The sequence below is a fragment of the Sapajus apella genome, unplaced genomic scaffold, assembly GCF_009761245.1.
Source record: "Sapajus apella isolate SASKATOON/1434 unplaced genomic scaffold, GSC_monkey_1.0 scaffold48, whole genome shotgun sequence".
Taxonomy (NCBI): Eukaryota; Metazoa; Chordata; class Mammalia; order Primates; family Cebidae; genus Sapajus; species Sapajus apella.
The window spans coordinates 4,283,896-4,307,121 of record NW_022436988.1 but is presented as its reverse complement, the minus strand read 5'-3'; the positions used below and the strand labels follow the sequence as shown (position 1 = coordinate 4,307,121).

Sequence of the window (23,226 nt, the reverse complement as noted above, 5' to 3'; positions counted from 1 at the left end):
ACCACTGTGTTTCCCAGGGATTTCACGTATACGTGAAATTAAGCTCTTGCTTTTCAGTAATATCTTGTACTAGAAATATTCTCATAGCACTTTGCTTAGTCCCAAGGGCTGTCTTATTCTGAGATGACATCACTGGTCTTTACACAAATACACATACACACACACACACTCTCTTCAGGAACTGAAAGAGCCCAGAAGGTGAGTCCTGACCTATCCCTCTCTACGTAAGACTCAGTCACCATGTGCGAAGCTCACTATGCCTCTACCTTTAACATGGCCAGCTTCCACTAAGCTGACAGAGTGGATCACAGCTGGGGTTTACTTGCAGTGTGTCAACCTAGGCAAAGGCTTTAGCTTGACCCAGCCCAGAGACCGCAGGTAGCAAAAACCTGCACTTTCAGTCAGTCAGTCCTAGGCACAGACAACATAAGACAAGGACATCAGCAGACAGGAAGTTAGAAAACAAGCTGCAACCAACAGGCCTGCAGTGTGGCCCTCCTCATATCTGAAGAAAACAGATGCCACAATACATACTGCACAATCAAGCTTATGAAATCACAGCCATCAGAGAAAATCACAGGAAATGACTGGACATGGAACAGGAATCTCAGGAATCCCAACAGAGAAAATGAACGTTTAAAAAAATAATTTCTCAATCTCATAATTCAACAACCTTTTTAAAAGTTCACTGCATGGAAACAAGGCCCCTGTCAGTTACTGTGGAAGACACAACGCTGAAAAGACATGGTTTCGGCCCTCAAAGAGCTCATGTGTTACTATTCCTTTTAAAGAAAAAAGCAACAGGCAGCTGGCCATGTTAAATGTAGAGGCATAGTAAGGGCCAAATAATGCTCTCTTTAAGGTGTGATGCGGAGTGGGGGTCAGAGAAGAGCAGGGCCACGTTTGTCCAAGAGGGCTCCACACAAGAGCAGAGACTGGCATTCAGCCCCAGGCGCACCAGGGAGAGGACAGTCCAGGCAGAGGTGGAAAATGACAGAGTCTGGAAGAGCAAGCTCCAGGCAGACTGTGGGGCCTTTGAATTGGACAGCGAGACAGTTGGATTCTATTTTGTTGCCCAGTTGGGCGAGAGACAAAGAAAGAAGCTCTTGTGGAAGAGCCAGGAGCGGCAGCCAGGCGCCATGAGAAGCAAAGGGCCTGGAAGCTTTGCAGTAGTCTTCACTGCACTGTCATCTGTACTTCAGCTCAGAAGCAGTAGCAAAGAAATAAGTGTTTTCTTGCCCCACTCCAGCTCACGGCTTCAACTACCATCCTTATCCAACACTAATTCCCCAAACCGCTACTGAATTTCCATCCTCTTTCCAGTTTTCTGTCTCAGGCGCAAGGAGCGCTAGCGGGAACCAGAAAGTGACCCTCTGACAAGCCTGCGAAGGAAATCTGCATCGATCATCTTCTCTCTAAAGTGGAAAATGAGGCGCGAGGAATACATTCAAACCTTGCAATTCATCAGCACCCTAAACCCACTCATTCACAATGCTGCTGAAAGGTCCTCTCTGCCCACGAGGCGTCCCCGAGCCTCAAATCACCTGGGCCACAGACTCCAAGCACCACAGACATGATAAGCATTCTTAGGCAAGTCATGACTCTCAATCTCCCCTCCTTCTGTGTCCCAGGAACACAGAGGCCTGGGATTTTTTGGTTTTCTTTAAACTCTATTCTACTCCTAATACTTAAAAATGCCTCATTATTCTTTAGTAAACACTAAGAGTATAAAATGCTTCTTCAAAGAAGCAGAAACTGGCATCTGTTCCTGCTGAGAAGGGCCTGAAGATCTCTTGAGAGGGAGGTCATTTCTACCTTCACCTCAAAATAGAAACAAACTGGCTGCCCGTTCCAGACAGCACCCTTACCAGAGTTGCCCTGAGTCCAGGTTTGTAAAAGTTGGGGAGAAGTTTAAGAAGAAGCTGACTAGGGCACTAGCCTTTCGAGTCGTGGGCAGGCCTGGGGTACTGGCCCCCTGCCTCCACCTACCAGCAGGGCAAGGCTGGAGCAGGTGTGGCCAGCCAAAACCTCCTGGCCAGCGCATCCTTCTGGTGCCAAGTGGATGTGCCAGGAGGACAGGCTTCTTCTCTGTCTTGGCTACTCTCATGAGGCTGCTCTCGGACTGCCCCTAACTCCAACCCATGCAGGGGGCAGAACTTGAGGAGGAAGAAAGAGGAGACCTGTGGCAGAGGCAGCCAAGGAGAGCAGTGAGGGGGAGCAGAAGGCAGGCCAAGCTCTGCACCTTTGAGATCCAGGTCAGCACATCTGCTCTAGAACTAGCTCAAGAGGCGCTGACCTATGAGAGGCCAGTGAGTCCCTGAGACCATGAAAGTGTCCTATGGCCTCCCTCCATGACAAACTAATGCCCACCTCTAGGTGGCATGATGTAGTTGGTTTCTCTGGACAAACTCTGTTCTACCCCAAACACTGGTAAATCCTCCCCAGCCTCTCAACTAGACAAGAAAAAACACGGAAAACAAAGGGGACCTAAGCAGAGGTAGAAAGACCCCAGCAGTAAAAGTTCTTGTACATACACCTCAGTGTTTAAAAATATCACTTACATTACCAACATGATGTTTACAGAAGTGTAACAAAAAAGGATGTTAAACTTAATATGGGAAAATATACATATGAGAATAGTTAGAAAAATATGAAGGGAAGAAAGGGTAATGTGAGGGTGTAGCTACCAGAGATTAAAGGATGTGAGGCTTTGGTAATTAAAACTGCAGCAGAGAAGAAAAAGGCCAGAAAACAAACTCAAGAAATACTGAAACACACAGGTAGCACTTTGAATTGATGAAGAAAAATTGGATTATTCAGTCAAGGGTGCTAGGTAAATAAACAGCCAGCTAGACATTAGGGATAAAACTAAGCTGAATGCCTACCCATACCAAAATGAATTCTAGCTTAATCAAAGATGTTAATCTAAAATAAAACCTGAGTAATTTTAGAATAGAGCATGAATTAATATGGTCATAATCTCGATGAGTCTGTTCATTTGTGACATGAAAATGAAAAGCTTCTGAATGAAAAATAATATCCCATAAGCCAAAATATCAACAACTAGGACAATAAATTCACAAAACATATGACAAAGGGTTAGCATCTTTTTAAAAGTTAATTCACTTATTATTTGTAGAGAGAGAGTCTCACTGTGTACCCAGGCTGGAGTGCGACGGTGTGATCATAGCTCACTGCAGCCTCAAACTCAAGCCTCAAGCGATACTCCCACCTCAGCCTCTGGAATAGCTGGGACTATAGGTGTGTGCCACCACAACTGGCTAGGGTTCATTTCTTTAAGCCACAAAGAAAGCAGCATAAAAATTAGTAAAACAAAGATGAATACAGTGAGCAAAGGATATAAAAGGCAGATTACGAAAAGAGAAATACAAACGGCCACACATAAAAGGATGCTCACACTCACTACGTGTTTAATGCAAATTAAAACATGAATAACATACCATTTTCCGTGAGTCTGGCAGGAATGGGAATGCCAGATGACAGGACATGCTGCCAGGGGAGCAGGGTACACAGGCAGGCTCCCATGATGCTGGGAGAGTGTACACTGGTGCAACCTTTGGCACTGCCAAAACTTCAAGAGCACCTATCTTTTGATTTGATTTGATTCAAACTTAAGAACTTGATTCTTAAATTCCATTTCAGAATGGATATGTTCCCCAAATTATAAAAATTTAAAACTACCTAAGCACTATTTGGTAATTTAAAAGAATGAGGTGATTTATAAATGCTAATATGAAAAGATCTCTAAGACACATCCGGTGAAACAGGATGGCACAGATTACCTTCTCGTAAGTAACACCTATGCTTGCTAAACACACAGGAAGCTTCTGAGAAGGCCGCACTTGAAACTGCTAGCAGGAATCACCTTTCAAAGCAAGGACTGTGGAAAGAGAGTCGCAGGGAGGCTTAGACTCTTCCTCTTCTGCCTATCTCTATATCTGGATCCACAACGAACACAAAATTTGATGTTGAAATTTTTATTCAAAGAAAAGACAGAAATGTCCACTTACATTGGCTCAGATTGGCCTAAGTATTTCTATTTTAGAAGAAACATCCTTGGATTCTGTTCTAATGCCCATGAAATACCTGTTGTAACTGTGCCCATTCTGCTGTGATTTCATATGTAGTCTCTCATCTGAATTCTGTGACTCAGAATCCTGACTCTTCACAGAAAATACAAAGGGAAAAAGACTTAAGACACCAGAAGGAAAAGACTTAAGACACCAAGTCACTGACTAAAAAAAAAGACTTAAGACACCAATAGTCACTGACTCAAAAAAAGAAATTCACTGCATCTTTTCTCAGGTCAGAAGTTGGGCTTCCATGATTCCTCTGTAAAGGAAGGAAGAAAGTGATACAAGCCAAGAAATTATTTTCTTAAGGAGAAATGAATGTGCTAGGGCAAGTCCTCGCACACCAACAGATCTACAGGACAGCAGAATTTGACTTTTCTGTCTCCATTTTTTCCCTCATGTATTACCTAGTCTGTAGAAACAAACAAATCACGTAGTCAGGAGAAAACCAAAAAGGTAACTGGGAACATATGAACGCATGAGATCATCATAACTCAACGGTGGCTGTTTCAACTTATATTCCTGGCTGATTTGGGCTCCGTTTTCAGAGTTCTTCCAAGGAGCCACAGTCATGGCTTTCATTCGCAGAACAGACCAGGGCTAGACTAGGTCAATTCTAAGGCACTTCATGGCTTTAAAAGTCTGTGATTACACTACTGTTAGTGACTCTGTCTGAGGTAATTACTATAAGAAGAAACCAATATGAAAGTTGAGGTTCTCCAGAAGGTAAAGAGGAGAAGATGGTGGCAATTTTAAGAGTCCTTTTCTCTGGTCTGACCTTGGGTTCAAAATTTAAAAGAGTCCTTTTCTAAAAGGGAAACCTCAGCTAGGCTGAAAAAGAAAAAAAAAGAAAGAAAGAAAGAAGGGCAGAGACAAGAACACTATAAATCCAGTAAAGCTGCCTTTGCAGGGTTATCAAAATGCAAGGGAAAAATGAGAGAATGACACTATTAAAAATTTCCAGAAGGTCTAGCCCTCCATCTTTGTTTTAACCAGCAGCAAACTGTATGCAGGTTCCATCCAGTGAACTGCAGCCACAAACCCATTCCAGTGAACCCTCCTTAATCACAGCGAGAGGTGGATGAAAACTGGAATCTATCCTGTTTCCTAGGGCCACTCCTGCTCCAACTCTGACTCCTATCTGGATCTATAGTCCCTGACTTTGTCCTCCCTTTGGCTGATGACGCTGCAGGCTGATAAAGGCTCTTAAGGCCCAGACCTGTGCCTACCAAGACCTACGATACCTGTCTTTTCTCTCCACTGGTACTAACTTCTCAGAAAATTCCACCTGCTGCCTTCCACATCCCTCCTATCTAATTGGACTTTGGGTCCTGTGCTTTCATATTTCATAATAAAGAGAAAACTTGGGAGGCCACAGAAAGACTCAGACAATGAATAAGGGTCAGCTCTCTTCAGAGGGGCAAAATCTAAGCCCTTGTTTCTATTCACCTTCATTAAGAAGAAAGGGCAGTTCTTTTTTTTTTTTTTGAGACGGAGTTTCACTCACGTTACCCAGGCTGGAGTGCAATGGCACGATCTCGGCTCACCGCAACCTCCGTCTCCTGGGTTCAGGCAATTCTCCTGCCTCAGCCTCCTGAGTAGCTGGGATTACAGGCACGCATCACCATGCCCAGCTAATTTTTTGTATTTTTAGTAGAGACGGGGTTTCACCATGTTGACCAGGATGGTCTCGATCTCTTGACCTCGTGATCCACCCGCCTCGGCCTCCCAAAGTGCTGGGATTACAGGCTTGAGCCACCGCGCCCGGCCAGAAAGGGCAGTTCTAATCCTCTGTATAATACCGTGAGCATTCACCTCTGGTATACGCAACAGGAAAGCCTATAAAATTCAAACCAGAGTGAGCCCTCTTCAAAACTTGTCACAGCAGATGGTGATACAGGTTTCTTGTTATGATGTGTGCTTTGTACAATGCCAAACATGCTCCTACTTAAAGATAAAGACATAACCATTTTTGATTCTGCAAAATATAGTATCAATCCATAAGGAAGTGAGTGAGAAATATCTAGGGGGATATGAATTGATAGTTGCAGCGCCTCAGGTCTTCCTGCAAACACCCCAACCTAAGCAATTTGTCCAACTAGAGGCTACCACAATCACAAGGCACGCATTAAAACATGGGGTAACATGGAAAGTTCACGTCAAGGACAGCATTTTAGATGCAATCTGAAAATCCAATGTCCCATTGGAGAAGCCTATACTTTATTCTATTTGGCATATTTTCCTACAAATAATACTAGTTTATATGCACATGGTATCTTAAAACATTTTTAAGATAAACATGTATCTTACAGCTTAAAACATTTTCTCATTTGCACTTTTTAAAACTTTCCAACAGTCCCCTCCCTCCCTTCTAAAAAAAATACTTTCCAACAAAGCTCATCTGTAACTCTGCATATTTCCTGACAATGAACTATACACAGTTCTCATCAGTTTGCAGGTAAGATGAAGACTCAATAAGTACAAATCATCTACCTCAGGTACGCTAGTAATAGAGCCCAATTCACACTCAGGTCACTGGCTGCATCCTCAGCTCTTTCTTTCCTCTTACTGAAATACCCAGATTCACTTCAGCTCAGCATTTACTGAGCATCTGCCATAGACGCAGCCTGTGCCTGGGGCTGGGATTTAAACAGCTCCAGTCCCTGCCCTGTACAGAATGCAAAGGCCAGTGGAGAGTAGCAGCAGCACGCCTGGCCACAGCGGCCAAGTGCAGCAAGTACTCACAGAATTCCAGGCAATGCCAAGAGGCTTCAGAGAGGGCAGCCTGGGTACCAGAACTTGAAGGACCAATGGATTCCCCAGATGGAAAAGCAGAAAGAACGGTGCATACCATGCAAGATAAAGTGTCTGGAAGTGACAGAGGCCAGCAACAATGGGCACGCCACAGGGCAGGGCCCAGGACACAGCACCCAGGAACGGGCTTAGTGTCTGCCTGTGAAGGGCGTCAGGGTCCACACCAAAGATTTTGTATTCCATCCCAAAGAGACGCCACAGAGAGAGTTCAAAGGCAAATTAAGGCCAGGAATGGTGGCTCACGCCTGTAATCCCAGCACTTTGAGAGGCTGAGGTGGGTGGATCACCTGAGGTTAGGAGTTTAGGACAAGCCTGGCCAACATGGTGAACACTGTCTCCACAGAAAATACATAAACAAGCCGGGCATGGTGGCTTGCACCTGCAGTCCCAGCTACTCACGAGGCTGAGGCAGGAAAATTGTTTGAAACCAGGAGGCAGAGTTGCAGTGAGCCAAGATTCCACCACTGCGCTCTCGCCTGGGTGATAGAGTGAGATTCTGTCTCAAAAAAAAAAAAGGCAAATCAAGGGAGACTATTAACAAGATTAAATAGCTAAAAATAATAATAATTTATGGTAGTTAAGAAAACAGTGCCCAATTAATTAAACTGGTTAATTCTCACTAACACACACATACAGAATGCAAACTGATGAACGCATGTACCAGGTACATGCATGAAAGGAAAGGCAGAAAGCTTTTTTTTTTTTTTTTTTTTTTTTTTTTTGTAGGGTGAGACCAAGTCTTGCTCTGTCACCCAGGCTGGAGTGCAGTGGTGCGATCTCGGCTCACTGTAGCCTCCGCCTCCCAGGTTCAAGCAATTGTCCTGCCTCAGCCTCCCAGGTAGCTGGGATGACAGGCGCCCACCACCAGGCCAGGCTAATTTTTGCATTTTTAGTAGACATAGGGTTTCACCATGTTGGCCAGGCTGGTCTCAAACTCCTGACCTCAGGTGATCCACCCGCCTCGGCCTCCCAAAGTGCTGGGATTATAGACTTGAGCCACCATGCCTGGCCCCAGCCAGCAACATATTTAACCTAAAAACCATGGGTTTGAGATTAGTGTGGCAGAAGAGTCTGACTTCCTTAAATAATATTTTCAAAAACCCCCATGTACCCTTTCTTAGGCATATACTTTAGGGCAGTAAGTCTAGTTAAAAGCAGCTCTATGAAAAGCATAACTCTGACTTCACTTTTGCTCTCCCCTGGGATTTCAGGGACCTGCCAGAGGAAACTCCATTGGTTCCCCTCCCTTTACACCTAGCTAAATGCCACTCTGTCTCTCATGGCAATAACCTAGGGGCATCTATTTTAGCATGGTTGAAGGGGCAACGCTGCCCTCAGTCCCAGGTGACAACAAGGAAACACCATGGGAGGGGGGAGGGAAGTGGAGAAGCACCAGTTCTTTAAGGTTACTAGTTCAAAGCAAAGCTGCTCTGTAATCCATGTCTAAACTCCGTGCACCTAACCTCACGCCCCGCCCCTACTGCGCCCACTGTGGAATCGGGTAGTTTATGTTGACTTTTAAAGCCTCCAGGATGGCCAGGGGCTGAGTGTATGCCCAGGATGGATGTACAGACCCTGTGCTTAAACTCTGAGGTGACTATGAAACAGCACCTTTGGGTGGTCTGAAGCTTGGCTCACCCGGAAGGACCAGCAGCAAGTAAGCGTGAGGGACCATATTCGGGACCACAGCCAGGTCTGGCTCACTCCTGCCGTCCTAGCAGTCACTAGTGTCCTCTTCCACTCTCAGAGTTTTCCCTTTGGAACTTGATCTTGGCTAGTATGGATGTACCTTTCAGTTACAAAAACATCAAGCAGGAGTTCAGCAGTGGCCTGGCACTGCCACTAGCTATTGTCCCCTCTTCAGATACAGAAGCGCTGTTATGGACACCTGTGCGTCCTTCCCTCCCAGCATCTCCCACGCACGAGGCAGCTTTTGGTGTCGCCTGTGGACACTGTCCAGGATCATTTGCACTTAACAGGTATGGCTTTCAAATATGTGCTTTATAGTGAGCCAGAGCAGGAAAGGCCTAAAGAGGACCCCCAAATTTTATTACAACTTTCACAAAATCCACTTTCAAACATACCCTAATATTAACTACAAACTTATTTATATCATGCATTACCAGCTACAAGCCAGTACACATTTTACTATTTCGTCTTACAGCAACATCACCATCTGATAAAGGTGCCACAATAAAATATAACAAAACACACATATATCCACAAACAGAACTCCAGTGCTAGCCCAGGGCTTTAAGACATAGCTCTTCAGCAGAATCTCTTGGGGTTTAGAAGCCACACCTTGTCATCCCATTACTCATAGCTCCACTGTTTACAGGACGGGTGTGGAGCAGATAAAGGAAGTTCTACAGACCCTGTCCTCACAGGCTTCCAACAGCCTTCACCTAACAACCAAAAGGAGAAGACCAAATTTAATTGTGTTTTCCCTTAGATACATTTTATTTATCCTGAATCTCACTGGTTCTTCCAATCTGATCTCTAATGTCTTTACTTTTTAGCATCAGATTCTCTCCGGATATTTGTGGAACTCCCAGAAGTTCTGACCAACTGTTATTTCGATACAGGAAGTAGACACAATCACCAAGTATGAAGTGGAATCTACCAAGAAATACCCAAGGCGGAACTCTAACGAAAGCAAAGATTGGAGGAGAACCTCTTTGGTTTAAAAAGACTAAGTTACCTTACTATCTCTCTCTCCCTCTCTCTCTCTCTCTCTCTCTCTCTCTCTCTCTCTCTCTCTCTCACACACACACACACACACACACACACCCCCGAAAAAGCCTCAGCTTCCTAACCACTAAAACACTATACAGTCTTTCTGCTGAAAACAGTAAGATAAAAACAAAAACCAGAGTCTAGGTTGGTCCTTAACTCCTCCCCAAAAGATTCAGTAAACTATGCTCACAGGACTAAGAGATACCTAAAATTCCATTCCATATACCCCAAGTCACATCAGTCCCTGCCAGGGGCTGCGGCTGTGACTCACCATCCTCCTCTTCGGTTTTAAGGACCATCTTGTTTCCTTACAGCAGGACACAAAAAGTCCGTTCTGTCCTTCAAGGAGAGCAGTAACTTACTGGGAGCCAAGTTTTCCTGTGGGGTCTGACTGGGAGGAGCCAGGGATACCTGCGAAGCTGTCCAGCCACTAGGACAGCTCAGAGCTGCTTCCTGAACAGACGGGCAATGGCTGGCTGCATGCCTGGGCCAATCAGCCTCCAGCCTCCAAAGAAGCGGCACTCCCAGTCACTGCCACCACCCAGTTCCTGAAGTCAAGCTCACGCACCTTCCGAGTGTGTTAACCGTCTGCTTCCCTGAAAGCAATCTCACAGTGGAGTCAAACTAGTTTAGTAGCCACACTTACAGTCTTTTCTCAGGCTCAACCAATGTCATAGACAGGACTTGCTGCTGTTTTTCTCTTCACTTTCCAGTACAGTTGTTCGTTGGTATCCAAGGGGGACTGGTGCCAGGAACCCCCATGGACACCAAAACGCACGGATGCTTGAACCCCTGAGTTTGTATAAAATGGTGTAGTATTTGCATATAAGCTACACACATCCACTCATATATTTTAAATCATCTCTAGATTACTTCCAATACCTAATACAATGTAAATGCTTTGGAAACAGTTGTTACGCTAGGTTGTTTAAAGAACATGAAAAAAGTCTGTATGTGTTCAGTACAGGTGTGACCTTTGTTTTCCAAATACTCCATCCACGATAGGTTCAATCCATGGATGGGGAGCCCATGGAAGGCTGACTACACTTTCTTAAAATCGAATCATTAAAATCCCTAGTCCCCTCACAATGAGATAACAGCACATTTCCCAAGAGAATGACTAAGAAGAGCTCGTAATCACTACAGCATGTTATGAGGTCACAGGCTAAAAGCGGAAAGCAGATATTAGAGGCAAAAAAAAAAAAAGGCAAACTCTCAGTATAAGTTCAGTTTGACCCCATTATGATCCCTAACATGTTGTACAAAAGTATTCTTTTCCGCACAGTCCAATTACGTTCATGACACATATGCATTGTTGAAAATTAGAAAATAGTAACAAGAAAAAGAAACACCTTAATCCTATCACCAAGAATAACCATTGATGACCTTTTGGCATATATTTTCTAGACTTCTGTTATATTATATATGTTCTCTCTCTCGTATATATTTGTGTGTGTGCATGTGTATGTGCACACATACACACACACAAACTGGATATTTTACATGCTGTTTTAAAACCATCTCTTTTTACTTATAACATTTTTTCATGACTCTAAATGGACATCTATCACATTTATTATTATTCGCAGTCTAGACATAATGTTTAACCGATTCCATGTTGTAAGACTTCTAAGTGATTTCCACTTTTTCTACGCGTGTCAATACACATGTACACACGTTTTGGCACTTCTCTTTAATTCTCGGAAGTAGAACTGCTGGATCCAGATATAGCTTCCCACCACACCACCACAGTAGGTCACACTTACTGCATGCCTACTTCTTGCCTAGCTTGATGTGACCTAACTCATCTAATTCTGAAAACGTCCCATAGGGTGCGTGTCTTCTCCATCCCCAGGTCATGGATGAGAACGCAAGCACCCAGAGAGGTTACACAGCTTGCCAAAGCACAAGACCTGGCAACAGAGCCCACCCTCTGCACCCTGCTCTCTGCTGGACTCCCAACCCCTCTCTTGCCAGTCTTGGTTGTAAATGTAAACTCCCGCAGCAGCTTTGCAGGAAGTGCTAGACTTTGGCTAAGTCTTATTGGGGAGTTGGAAACACACACATCTATAGCAAGACAACAGGGCACTGCCCCAGCCATACTCTGAAGGTGACCACAGGTGCTGACATGACTCAAGGCCAGAGACTTCATCACGTTCTCTTTTTTCTTGCCTAATAATAGCTAAATAAATACATATGCATGTATTTAAAAAAAAAAACCAAACACTTTGTTTTGTAGAGGCAACTAATATAACCCAACATGTCATCTTTTGGTTTCGTATGTCAAAATCACAGCTGTAAGTCCCACCCTGAACCATTTCAAAACCTATGTTTAATGATTCCCAAACAGCATTTCTATCTCCTATCAGGTCTGATTCACAGCCAGTGATCCCAACTTACAAGAGGACAGGTCACTTCTATTTTCTACCTACTGTTAAATGGTATAGCGTTTCTCTGGAATAAACACCCAAAGGCAGAAAAGCTGGTCATGAGGCCCGAGTACTTAAAGCTTTCACAGATGCTGCCGAAGTGCTTACCACTCCCTCATGGGACCAAACTTAACTTCTGCCGTGAGACAGTGGGAAACGGTTTCTCATTGCTGTTGGTCATTTGCACTGACCTGATTACTGGTGATGCTGATTATCTTTTCATAAGTTTTAGGTATTTCCTGTTTCGTAAATTGCTTTTTCAAATCCTTGGCCCACTTTTCTATTGTTTATCATTTTTAAAGTTATTTGTAGATTATGAATCCTTTGTATTAAATGTTACAAATATTTTGTCATAACCTGTCACTTTTTAAGACATTTTTGCAAAAAAAAAGTTGTATCTTTTGTCTTATCTGTTTTGTTCAACATTCATTGAGCACATTTAGTGCCAGCCACTAGTGAGACATCAGAGAACCAAAGAGACAAAAATGCCTGCCCGCATAGCATCTCCACTCTATCGAGGCAGGAAAGGCAGGGAAACAAGTAAAAGATGCAGTATGTCAGATGGTAAGTACTGCGGAGTGGTACTTTGTGCCATGGCTTGGAAACTCTCTCAAGGTAGTGAGCTGAGACAATCAGAGAGCTCACCTTCTTTTGTTTCCAGTCTTTCAGAGATCACTGTCCTTGGTGGACTGACGTCTAGTGTCTTACTAGAAGACCCCAACGATTCACATTTGTCTTTTATTATTGTTGTTTTTCCTTGAAGAAATACCTGATTCTAACTGTGTCTTGATTAATTATCCTTATCTATCATTATCTAGAAGTGGAAGTGCATTCAGGGAAGGCCTCTGCTGAGAAGGCCAGGAGGCTGCTGTGGCTGGACCAGGAAGAACAGTGTAGGGAGGAGTAGAAGACGGTCACAGAGGTGAGTGGGTGAACTGCATGGGACCTTGGCGGTTGTTTTAAGGACTCTGGTTTCCATTCTGGGTGAGATGCACAGCTGCTGCCAAGGTTCTGAGCAACATGGCATTTTGTGGCTTCCTTTGTAATAAGACCACTTCAGTTGTGGAGAAGAACAGACTGGAGACAGCCAGCATAGGAGCCGGAAACCGGCTGGGGGCTGCTACAGTCATCCAGGTGAGAGGGGTCGGCAGCTTACTTGATAACAGTGGCCATATTCTTGCTGTATTTACTTTCAGGGTACAGCCAAGGACATGCCAATGGAGTCCTTGTGAGGTATAAATGAGAGAAGTCAAGGGTGACTCCAAGCTTTCTGGCCTGGCAAGTGAAAAGAATGAAGCTACTGTCTTCTGCTTTTTTTTTTTTTTTTTGAGACAGAGTCTCACTCTGTTGCTCAAGCTGAAGAGCACTGGTGGGATCTTGGTTCACTGCAACCTCCACCTCCTGGGTTCAAATGATTCTCCTGCCTTAGCCTCCCACGTAGCTCAGACTACAGGTGCACGCTACTACGCCCAGCTAATTTTGGTATTTTTAGTAGAGACAGTATTTCACCTTCACCATGTTGGCTAGGCTGGTCTTGAACTCCTAACCTCAAATGATCCACCCTCCTCGGCCTCCCAAAGTGCTAGAATTACAGGTGTAAGCCATTACACCCAGCCTGGAGCTGCTATCTTCTGATAGGCCGCCCACCAGTTTCTCCCTCTCCACTCCCCACAGCTTCTGCCTTGCAGGCCCCATCATTCCTTCCACCCATCCACAGTCTCACAGGTCTCCTGATCCTTCAGACCCTCTGACTTTTAGCTTCTGCTCCCACTATTCAGTGCCTCATTCTTGTTATGCTTCCAATTCACATTCTCAAAAGAGGAACTCTGAATGGCTCATGTAATAGCCATCATCCCTACTGGGCACAGCAGGCCACCTCACAGGCTCCTAGCCAGGCAGTGTCCCTTAAAGCTGGAAGCATGGCAAGGCATACCTGGCTCAACACCACACTGTCAACTCTAGTACAACAAATAACACTGTCTGTTAAAAAAGAAAATAATGAATGAAGAGCTAGCTCTTCAATTCCTTAAAATAGACATTTAACCACTACATCATCAAATTGTAGGTTTCACTCACTCATAAGTGACCACAGAATTTATCATTCACATTGAGATATTTTTGAGATTGAAAATGGGTACTATTAATAATTACATCAGCCAATCAGCATAAACTAGGACTGTCTCTGGCAAACCAAAACATATAATAACCCAACTCGTAAGGCATATCTATAGTATCAATCCCAAATAGAGTGTTAGATTACAATGTATTTATTTAAATGGAAACTTTTTTAGTTTCACACTACACTTTGAAATAACTAAAAAAATAATGGCAAATTACAGAACCAGAACAATAATCTAGGGTCTCAGAGCAGTGTCTGAACAAATGTTATCAGAAACATACAGGAGCTGGCACAGGCCCTGTAAAAAACAATAAACCAACAAAGTAGAAACAAACACTTGATTGTCATTCATATTAAAAATCACACATTAGGGCATTTTGATGCAAGTGTTTTTGATTCAAGACATTTTAAATTTTTAATTAATAAACGCCTTAAACAGACTTTAGCCTCATCTACTCCAGCAACAGATTAGGTGAGAATATAATGGTTTAAAATGTTTTAAAACTAGGCTGGGAGGGGTGGTTCATGTCTGTAATCCTAGCACCTTGGAAGGCCAAGGAGGGAGGACTGCTTGAGGCCAGGGGTTCGGGATCAACCTGGGCAACAAAGCAAGGCCCCATCTCTGCAAAAAAATTAAATAAATAAATGACACTAGAAAAAATTACGTGAATATTTATGTAATATTCTTGGAAAAATTGTTTTTTAAAGCGTACTACTCATATCAATCACAATCCCAGAGACAGAAACATTCCCAGAGTGGGAATCTGGAGAAAGTTAAGACAGGCACGACCTATAAAAGTGAGGGCAATGGCCGGATGTGGTGGATCATGCCTGTAATCCCAGCACTTTGGGAGGCTGAGGCAGGTGGATCACGAGGTCAGGAGTTCAAGACCAGCCTGGCCAAGATGGTAAAACCCCATCTCTACTAAAAATATAAAAAGTAGCCAGGCATGGTGGCACGTGCCTGTAATCCCAGCTACTAGGGAGACTGAGGCAGAGAACTGCTTAAACCAAGGAGGCAGAGATTGCAGTGAGCTCAGATTGTGTCACTGCACTCCAGCCTGGGAGACAGAGTAAGACTCCATCTCAATCAATCAATCAATAAAATTTAAAAGTAAAATAAAATAAAAAATAAAAGTGTTAGCCTAGCCACAGCTAAATGCACAGTATGGTTTACCATTTAAAACACATGCTGCGCTGGGCACAGTGGCTCACACCTGTAATCTCAGCATTTTGGGTGGCCAAGGTAGGTGGATCACCTGAGGTCGAGAGTTCGAGACCAGCCTGACCAACATGGAGAAACCCCGTCTCTACTGAAAAAAATACAAAATTAGCTGGGACTGGTGGTGCATGCCTGTAATCCCAGCTACTTGGGAGACTGAGGTAGGAGAATCGCTTGAACCCGGGAGGCAGAGGTTGCAGTGAGCCGAGATCGCACCATTGCATTCCAGCAGCCTGGGCAAAAAGAGTGAAACTCCATCTCAAAAAAACAAACAAACAAAAAACACATACTGCTGGGTGCAGTGGCTCATGCCTGTAATCCCAGCACTTTGGGAGGCCAAGGCAAGAGGATCACCTGACCGGCCTGACCAACATGGAGAAACCCTGTCTCTACTAAAAATACAAAATTAGCCAGGCATGGTGGCACATGCCTGTAATCCCAGCTACTTGGGAGGCTGAAGCAGGTGAATTGCTTAAACCCGGGAGGCGGAGGTTGCAGTGAGCTGAGATCACACCATTGCACTCCAGCCTAAGCAACAAGAGCAAAACTCCATCTCAAAAAAAAAAAAAAAAAGTATTCCTTGGCCCTTGAAAACGTTATTGGAAAATGCCACATAACTATTTTTGTAGAAACAGAAAGATGCCCATGTTATACTGTTAAATGAAAAAAATAATGTAACAAAAATGCATAATTATAAAAATGAATAAAGAAATTAGCCAGGAAGAATATATACTAAACACATTAATAATCATTATCTCTAGGTGGTCGGACTGCAGAGAAGCCTCCCATCATCTCTGTCCATTCACCAGTGCCTCCTTCTCTGTCCCCGTCCACAGTGCACCAGACTCCCTACCAGTCTCCAGCCGGCAGTCCTGCTTTCCAGCTTCACTCCCATGTCATGGCCTTTGAAGCTGTCTACCTAACACAAACTGCCAAATCCAAAATCCCTGAAATGTGTCAAAATCTTAAACATTGTGAGTGCCAACATGCCACTCAAAGGAAATGCTCACTGAAGCATTTTGGATTTCCAATTTTCAGATTAGGGATGATCTGGCAAGTACAATGCAAATATTCCAAAATCCAAAAAAATCTGAAATCTAGAACACTTCTGGTTCCAGGTATTTCAGATAAGAAATACTCAACCTATAGCCCTTTACGATAGCATCCTATTCTTGTTTCATCCTGTTTCCTTAAACTTCTATTTGCTCTGTTTGGTTGCTAACACTGAGAGTTTTCCTTAAGTCTCTAGTAAGCATAGTCTATTTCTTCACATTTAAGAGTGGCACACCAGGCTGGCCACAGTGGCACAGGCCTGTAATCCCAGCACTTTGGGAGGCCAAGGTGGGCAGATCATGAGGTCAAGAGAGCAAGACCATCTTGGCCAACATAGTGAAACACTGTCTTTACTAAAAATACAAAAATTAGCTGGGTGTGGTGGCACATGCCTGTAATCTCAGCTACTCGGGAGGCTGAGGTAGAAAAATTGCTTAGATCTGGGAGGCAGAGTTTGCAGTGAGCCGAGATTGTGCCACTGAACTCCAGCCTGGTGATAGAGTGAGACTCCATCTCAAAAAAAAAAGAGTAACATACTAATAACGTGGTTAGACGCTGTGTGGTAGGTATGGCCTACAGATTGATGGGTGGCAATGTAATATGATCAGGCAGTAACATGTAGACACCCCACATGTAGGCCTCTGTAGCTCATTTTTGCTTGGACTAGTTACCCAAATTCCATTCTCCAATCTCCAATCTCCAATCTGGGCTGTGTGGAGTATAAAACTGACCACTGGTATTTGAGGGGCTACACTGAAGGAGAAAGGATGGGGGTCTCACAGTTAAATATATAGACTTTTTTGGTGCTGCTTCTTGGTTGGTAGTTTTTAAAATGAATAAATATATATTTTTTTCACTTGCTCTCTGTATTTCACAGCCTTCTTCAGAAATTAAGCTTTCATGTTTTACCAGAAGTGCAAGAGAAACTGCCTTGCTGCAGGAGATGGAGAGGAGACCTGGGAGTCTCAACTGCCACAATGAACACTTTGAAACCACCCTCGTTTCTGTATCTCCATTCTCAGAGGTCCTGGGTGCCTGAAGCCTTTCTGGAATTTGGGGGTAAATCATTTTGTTTTCTGGTGCCCTTTCTCTACAGTTTAGATCTTTCCTAATAAGATGCCAATAGGAAATACAGTCAGGCAAGTGTCCTCAAAGTCCCAAAGAACATCTGCAAGGAGGGGTGGAGCATAACAAAGACTTGTCAAGCCTCTGCAGGCAGAAATCCAGACACCTGGAAACACTGCATAATTCCTTCAAAGGTTACTTCTACTTTGGTTACCTAAAAAACATCGATTTATAATATTTTGTTTATAGGCACAAATGCATCTGTTAGACTTTGGGGGAAAAAGGAGTTGATGACAAAGGATATGTAATGTGCCACCAAGAATTCAAAGAACATGCCATTTTTTGACATAGGCCCACCTCGTACCTAGCAAGGCAAGCTATGATTTCAGATCACATTTGCCAGTATATACCTTTATGACACAGAATTGTTAGCACTTTTGTTATCAAAAGAAAAACTCAAAACCAATTAGATGTCAAAAAAAGGAAAACCTAAACCATATCCTTTCTTTTATGTACACAATTTGCACTTATTTCAATTCTTACCTAAGGAACAGTAACAATCCTTGCAAGAAAAAAAATAAGAGAGGTATGCATCACAAAGACTGATCTTATTTAGTTTCTATGTCAAGAAAATCCAGTATCAGTTCCATAACTTGCCACAAAACTGAAAAACTGTGTGGTTTTGATTATGTACATTTTGGAGTTTTTTCTTTCTGAGAAGGGGATCAAGAGCATTAGTCAGACGCTCAGGGAGGACCCTTGACCCAGGGCTGCAGTCTTCTGCGTACCGTGGAGCCTGGGGACACAGGAAGACCTTGGAGAACTCTGGTTCAAGTAACTGCCACTTTCCGGAGGCAACAGAACAGTGCCCCTTCAGGACCTACCATCACCAACCTCGCCACAGCCCTCGGAAGCACCAGGAATCGTGTCAAAAAGACATTCATGATGACGAACAGAAACATCTTCCTCCATAAAGACGAAGCAGAAACAGCACAATTCACAAGTGAGAAAGAAGAAGAAACCTGGAGCTGAAATAAATTTCACACTACTCCTAGAAGTGGTTGCTACAGTAGTTTTAAATGCCCTTTAAAATAAAGTAAAAAATATTCAGCGTGGTAAATTCCATCTGTGCTGCCCTCTGCTGGCTAGATGAAAAGACTGTTAGAAGATTGACACAGACATTGCATCCAAAAATTCCATTTATTACCTTTTGAACATATATAGGGAGAAAAGTGGTAATTCATGTTCTACCTAGCATATGTGCCAGTTCATATGTGCATATTTACCAGTATTTATTTCCTGAAAGGGATTTGTTATTATTACCATTGGTTTGCCCTTTGTCCTTATACTCTGACTAATTTGAAGGATAGTGATAACAGCCAACAGAAGCTTATACGATACAGGCAGATACAAACAAAAAACGATACACACAATAAATAAGTAACGTGCTAGAGAGTGATGGGTGCTATGGGGAGAAGAGAAGTACGTGGCAGGCGGTGGGGTCAGGTATTGTTAAGTTTTAAATAAGATGGTCAGAACAGGCATCACTGCAAAGATAAAATCTGAACCACAGTTACTTCTTCCCCAACGCCTCCAAAAAACCATATTCAGGATTCTCTTTTCTACAATTCTGAGGTATACAAAATACACGTATATTCTTCTCTGAACCGCCTCTATTCCTCACCATGAAGACTAGTGAAATTATACAATAGCTGCAAGATTTGACTACAAAGACCATCTTCCCACAAGGAGACCTGAGCTCCAAGACCCACAGTGACAGCGTGGCAACGAAGTTTTCTACTTCCCCTGTCTCCTTAGGATGAAGTATCACCACATGGTAACCTGAGGTTCTCCTACTTTCCATCTATAAGAGTCTACCACATTTAGAATGTCTATTCTCCCATCTTCTAGCTGCTCTTCACATATGTATTTACTCATGATAGTAATAATTTTAAAGGCCAGGTGTGGTGACTCATGCCTGTAATTGGCACTTTGGAAGGCTGAGGTGGGAGGACCACTTGAGCCCAGGAGTTCAAGACCAGCCTAGGCAACATGAAGAGATTCCATCTCTAGAGAAAACTAAAAAATTAGCTGGGTGTGGTGGCGCATGCCTGTAGTCCCAGCTACTTTGGAGGGTGAGGCAGGTGATGATCACCCCACTGCACTTCAGCCTTCATGACAGAGCCAGACTCTTTCTCAAAAAAAATAAGTAATAATAACAGTGAACACTGAATACTCTGTATTTACTCAAAAAAGATTTGACTCTTTCCCATATGTTCATTCTGAATGATGTCTGTTGAACTGTGCTAAGCACTACGTTAGCTAGGAGCTAGACCTATGAAGATCAAGAGAACAAAATATCTCCCCCTTCAAAACACAACAGTCCACTGGAGGACACAGGTAATGGCAGCACATACAAAAAAAGCCACATGACATGCTAAGGATCAGGCTATGAGGGTCCAGAATATTCCAGGCTCATAGAGAAAGATTAGCAAAAAATCCCTGGGAGAGGTGGGAAGAATAGTGGCACAGGTATACTTAAACAAGGGAGTAACTTTTAAGAAAATGCACAATCTTAGCAGCTTATCTGGTATTTAGGAAGAGATTTGGGGAGATTCAAATAGTGCACTGTGGTCACAATCTTGAAGGATCTAGAGGTAAACATTTGGGGTGAGGAGGCACTGACTGGGAGAGGGAGGACATTTTCAGACATAATACAATTCAGTGATTTTTAGTATATTTACAAAGTTATACAACCATCACCACTATCTAATTTTAGAACATTTTCATTATCCCCAAAAGAAAATCCCATTCCCTGTAGCAGTCACCCCCATTCCCTCATCTCCAGCTCCTGACAATCACGAGTCTACTTTCTGACTCTCCAGATCTGCCTAATACACAGCCTTGTGTGACTGGCCTCTCACCTGGCATAATGTTTTCCCCACTCAGCCATGTTGCAGCGCGTGTCAGAACGTCATTCCTTTTTATGACTAGATCATCTCCCCTTGTAGGGACATACTTCATTGTACTTATCCATTCATTAGCTGATGGACATTGGGTTGTTTCCGCTTTTTGGTTCTTATAAAAAAAATGCTGCTATGAGCATGTAAATTTGTGTGTTGTATATGATCTTTAAAACTATACATGTATACCACTTTGATTAAAATAAATTTCACTACACTTTTGGCCCTTGAGCCCCTCCCTATGCTCCGGTCTACTCTCACACGATGGAGTGTACTTTGATTTTCAATAAATATCTGCTTTTGTTGCCTTTTATTCAAATAAAATAAAATAAATTTTATAATATTTTCTACTTTTCTGAATCCTACCCATGATTCAAAGCCCAGCTCTGAGCCTCTCCCAGGGCTCTCTCTCACTGTCCACCACTGCACCCTACATAGGAAACAAACCAAAGGTGCTGACCCACACTTGGGTAAGATTCACCTCTAAACACTCTGATTCTGAGAGCCATGAGTCCCACCATAAAAAAATGAAAACTATCTACCGAACCAGTCTGGCATGGTTTCACGGGATCACTGAGTAGTCATGCCAGGTGTCCCGTCAGCTGGTGTAAGTACTAATCATCTTGCTGTGTGATTAACAAATGGTTTCAACACAGTTCTGGGGCAAAGGAAAACATTTAAACATTCAACAGGCCCAGGTTACCGCAGGGGAACAACAATGCCTAGGTTATCAGGAAAGCTCACTGTTTAACTGCACTAAAGGCATCAAAAGCGCTGGTCATTTAATGATAAATACAACTGGCCTTTCTAGTACTTTTATTACTTGGGAGAATACAGAAGTGTCTGGAAAAGGGGGTAAGGGAGATGATTCAACTAATTCATTGGATTTTCTGTGTATTTCTAAACCAAACTCAGTAATTTTTACCAAAAAATTCCAGCCTTAATTAAATATGAAAACAGTTGATCATTATGTGTAAAACTCAAGGATGTTTATGAAAACAAAGTTCTCTGATCAAATAAGAGTAAGTAAAAGCGGGCTAGCGGGAGGAGTGCCTTTGCTTTTGTGCTTTTTTGCTTTGGAGATCTACTTTGATACAGGAGCACTGCAGATCCCCTTCCTGTTTCCTTTGCTCTCCTGCCTTACTAATTATACATCACCCCTTCCTTGCAAAACCACAAGACCAAATGTTACAAGTTACAAAATCGGTATACTCCACCCATCCTTTACTCAGCTGACACAGAGCAAACTGAACCAGTGCAGTCCTGCCACAGCTCTGAAGATGGAACCATCACATGACAGAGGATGTGTGAGGAGGGCCCAGCACACCCACATACTGTGGGGAGCAGAGCAAATGTGGCAGCAGATAGGACCACCAAGGCCAGCCAGTCCAAATTCTTGACACCTGTTATTGATTTAAAAAGAAACTAGGCCAGGCATGGTGGCTCAGACCTGTAATCTCAGCACTTTCGGAGGTCAAGGTGGGAGGATCACTTGAGCCCAAAAGTCTGAGAGCAGCCAGTACTTTGGGAGACCAAGGTGGGCGGATCACCTGAGCTCAGGAATTGAAGACCAGCCTGGCCAACATGGCAAAACCCTGTCTCTACTAAAAATACAAAAATTAGCTGGGCGTGGTGGCGGGCGCCTGTAATCCCAGATACTTGGGAGGCTGAGAGAAAATAATTGCTTGAACCCAGGAATCGGAGGTTGCAGTGAGCTGAGATCGTGCCATTGCATTCCAGTCTGGGCAACAGAGTGAGACTCTATCCCCCTCTCAAAAACTTTTAAAAATTAGCCAGGTGTGGTGAAGTGTGCCTGTGGTCTCAAGCTACTCAGGAGATTGAGGTGAGAAGATCACTTGAGCCCAGGAGGTTGAGGTTGTGGTATGCTATGGTCATGCCTTTGCATTCCAGCATGGGTGACAAATGAAGATCTCTGTCTAAAAAAACAAAACAAAACAAAAAAACCTAACTAAGCAGAAATCATTGTTTAAAATCGAATCATCTTGCTTTAGAAGGCAAGAGGTGGTTTCAGGAAAAAAAAAAAAAAAAAAGAACTCTAAAACAATCTATTTTTGAAGTGTTTTTATCCCCCAACTGTTTTAAGTGAAGGATTTCTCCAAGCTTTTACTTATTACATTGTTTAGATGTTTATCTGCCATAAAAAAAATTCCCGGCCGGGCGCGGTGGCTCAAGCCTGTAATCCCAGCACTTTGGGAGGCCGAGGCGGGTGGATCACAAGGTCAAGAGATCGAGACCATCCTGGTCAACACGGTGAAACCCCGTCTCTACTAAAAATACAAAAAATTAGCTGGGCATGGTGGCACGTGCCTGTAATCCCAGCTACTCAGGAGGCTGAGGCAGGAGAATTGCCTGAACCCAGGAGGCGGAGGTTGCGGTGAGCCGAGATCGCACCATTGCACTCCAGCCTGGGTAACAAAAGCAAAACCCCATCTCAAAAAAAAAAAAAAAAAAATTCCCTTGCGTTTCAAAAAATATTCCTAACAAGTTTAAAAGCAGTCCTCAATTGCAGAAGTTACTATTACCCAAAGAAATATCAAGTGCTCCTAAAATAATACCATATACTTATTCCACAAAATATTTCTCAGCCTGCTCCCTCCAGGTCTAAAAAGGACAGCAAATCAATGGCCAGGGCGTGAGAATATGGTTCTTCTTCTGCCCAGAGGGAGGGAACATGAGATATGAGTGCACCCAGTGGCATCTACCATGGCAA

General features: G+C 43.4%; 1 protein-coding gene and 1 long non-coding RNA gene across 4 annotated transcripts in view; both read right to left on the bottom strand.

The window, feature by feature from the left end:
* CYTH1 (cytohesin 1) overlaps nt 1-23,226 on the bottom strand; it is a 104,777-nt gene that overhangs the window by 50,343 nt on the left and 31,208 nt on the right. Inside the window, exons 1-2 of one of the 3 annotated variants that reach the window (XM_032241492.1) lie at nt 3,934-3,938; nt 3-4 (exon numbers count right to left, since the gene is read on the bottom strand). The exons of 1 other annotated variant lie outside the window; for it this stretch is intronic. Coding sequence is in view for 1 of the 2 variants with exons in the window: in XM_032241488.1 (XP_032097379.1) it covers nt 9,916-9,943 (28 nt within the window). In the remaining variant the exon portion in view is untranslated. Of the gene's footprint in view, nt 1-2; nt 5-3,933; nt 3,939-9,915; nt 10,126-23,226 lie in introns of those variants that run through there. One more of the 3 variants, XM_032241488.1, reaches the window with a different exon arrangement.
* LOC116525569 lies at nt 34-5,563 on the bottom strand. Its single transcript, XR_004257728.1, has 2 exons — nt 4,278-5,563; nt 34-4,235 (listed from the first exon to the last, which is right to left on the bottom strand). It is a non-coding gene; the product is annotated as an uncharacterized LOC116525569 (long non-coding RNA).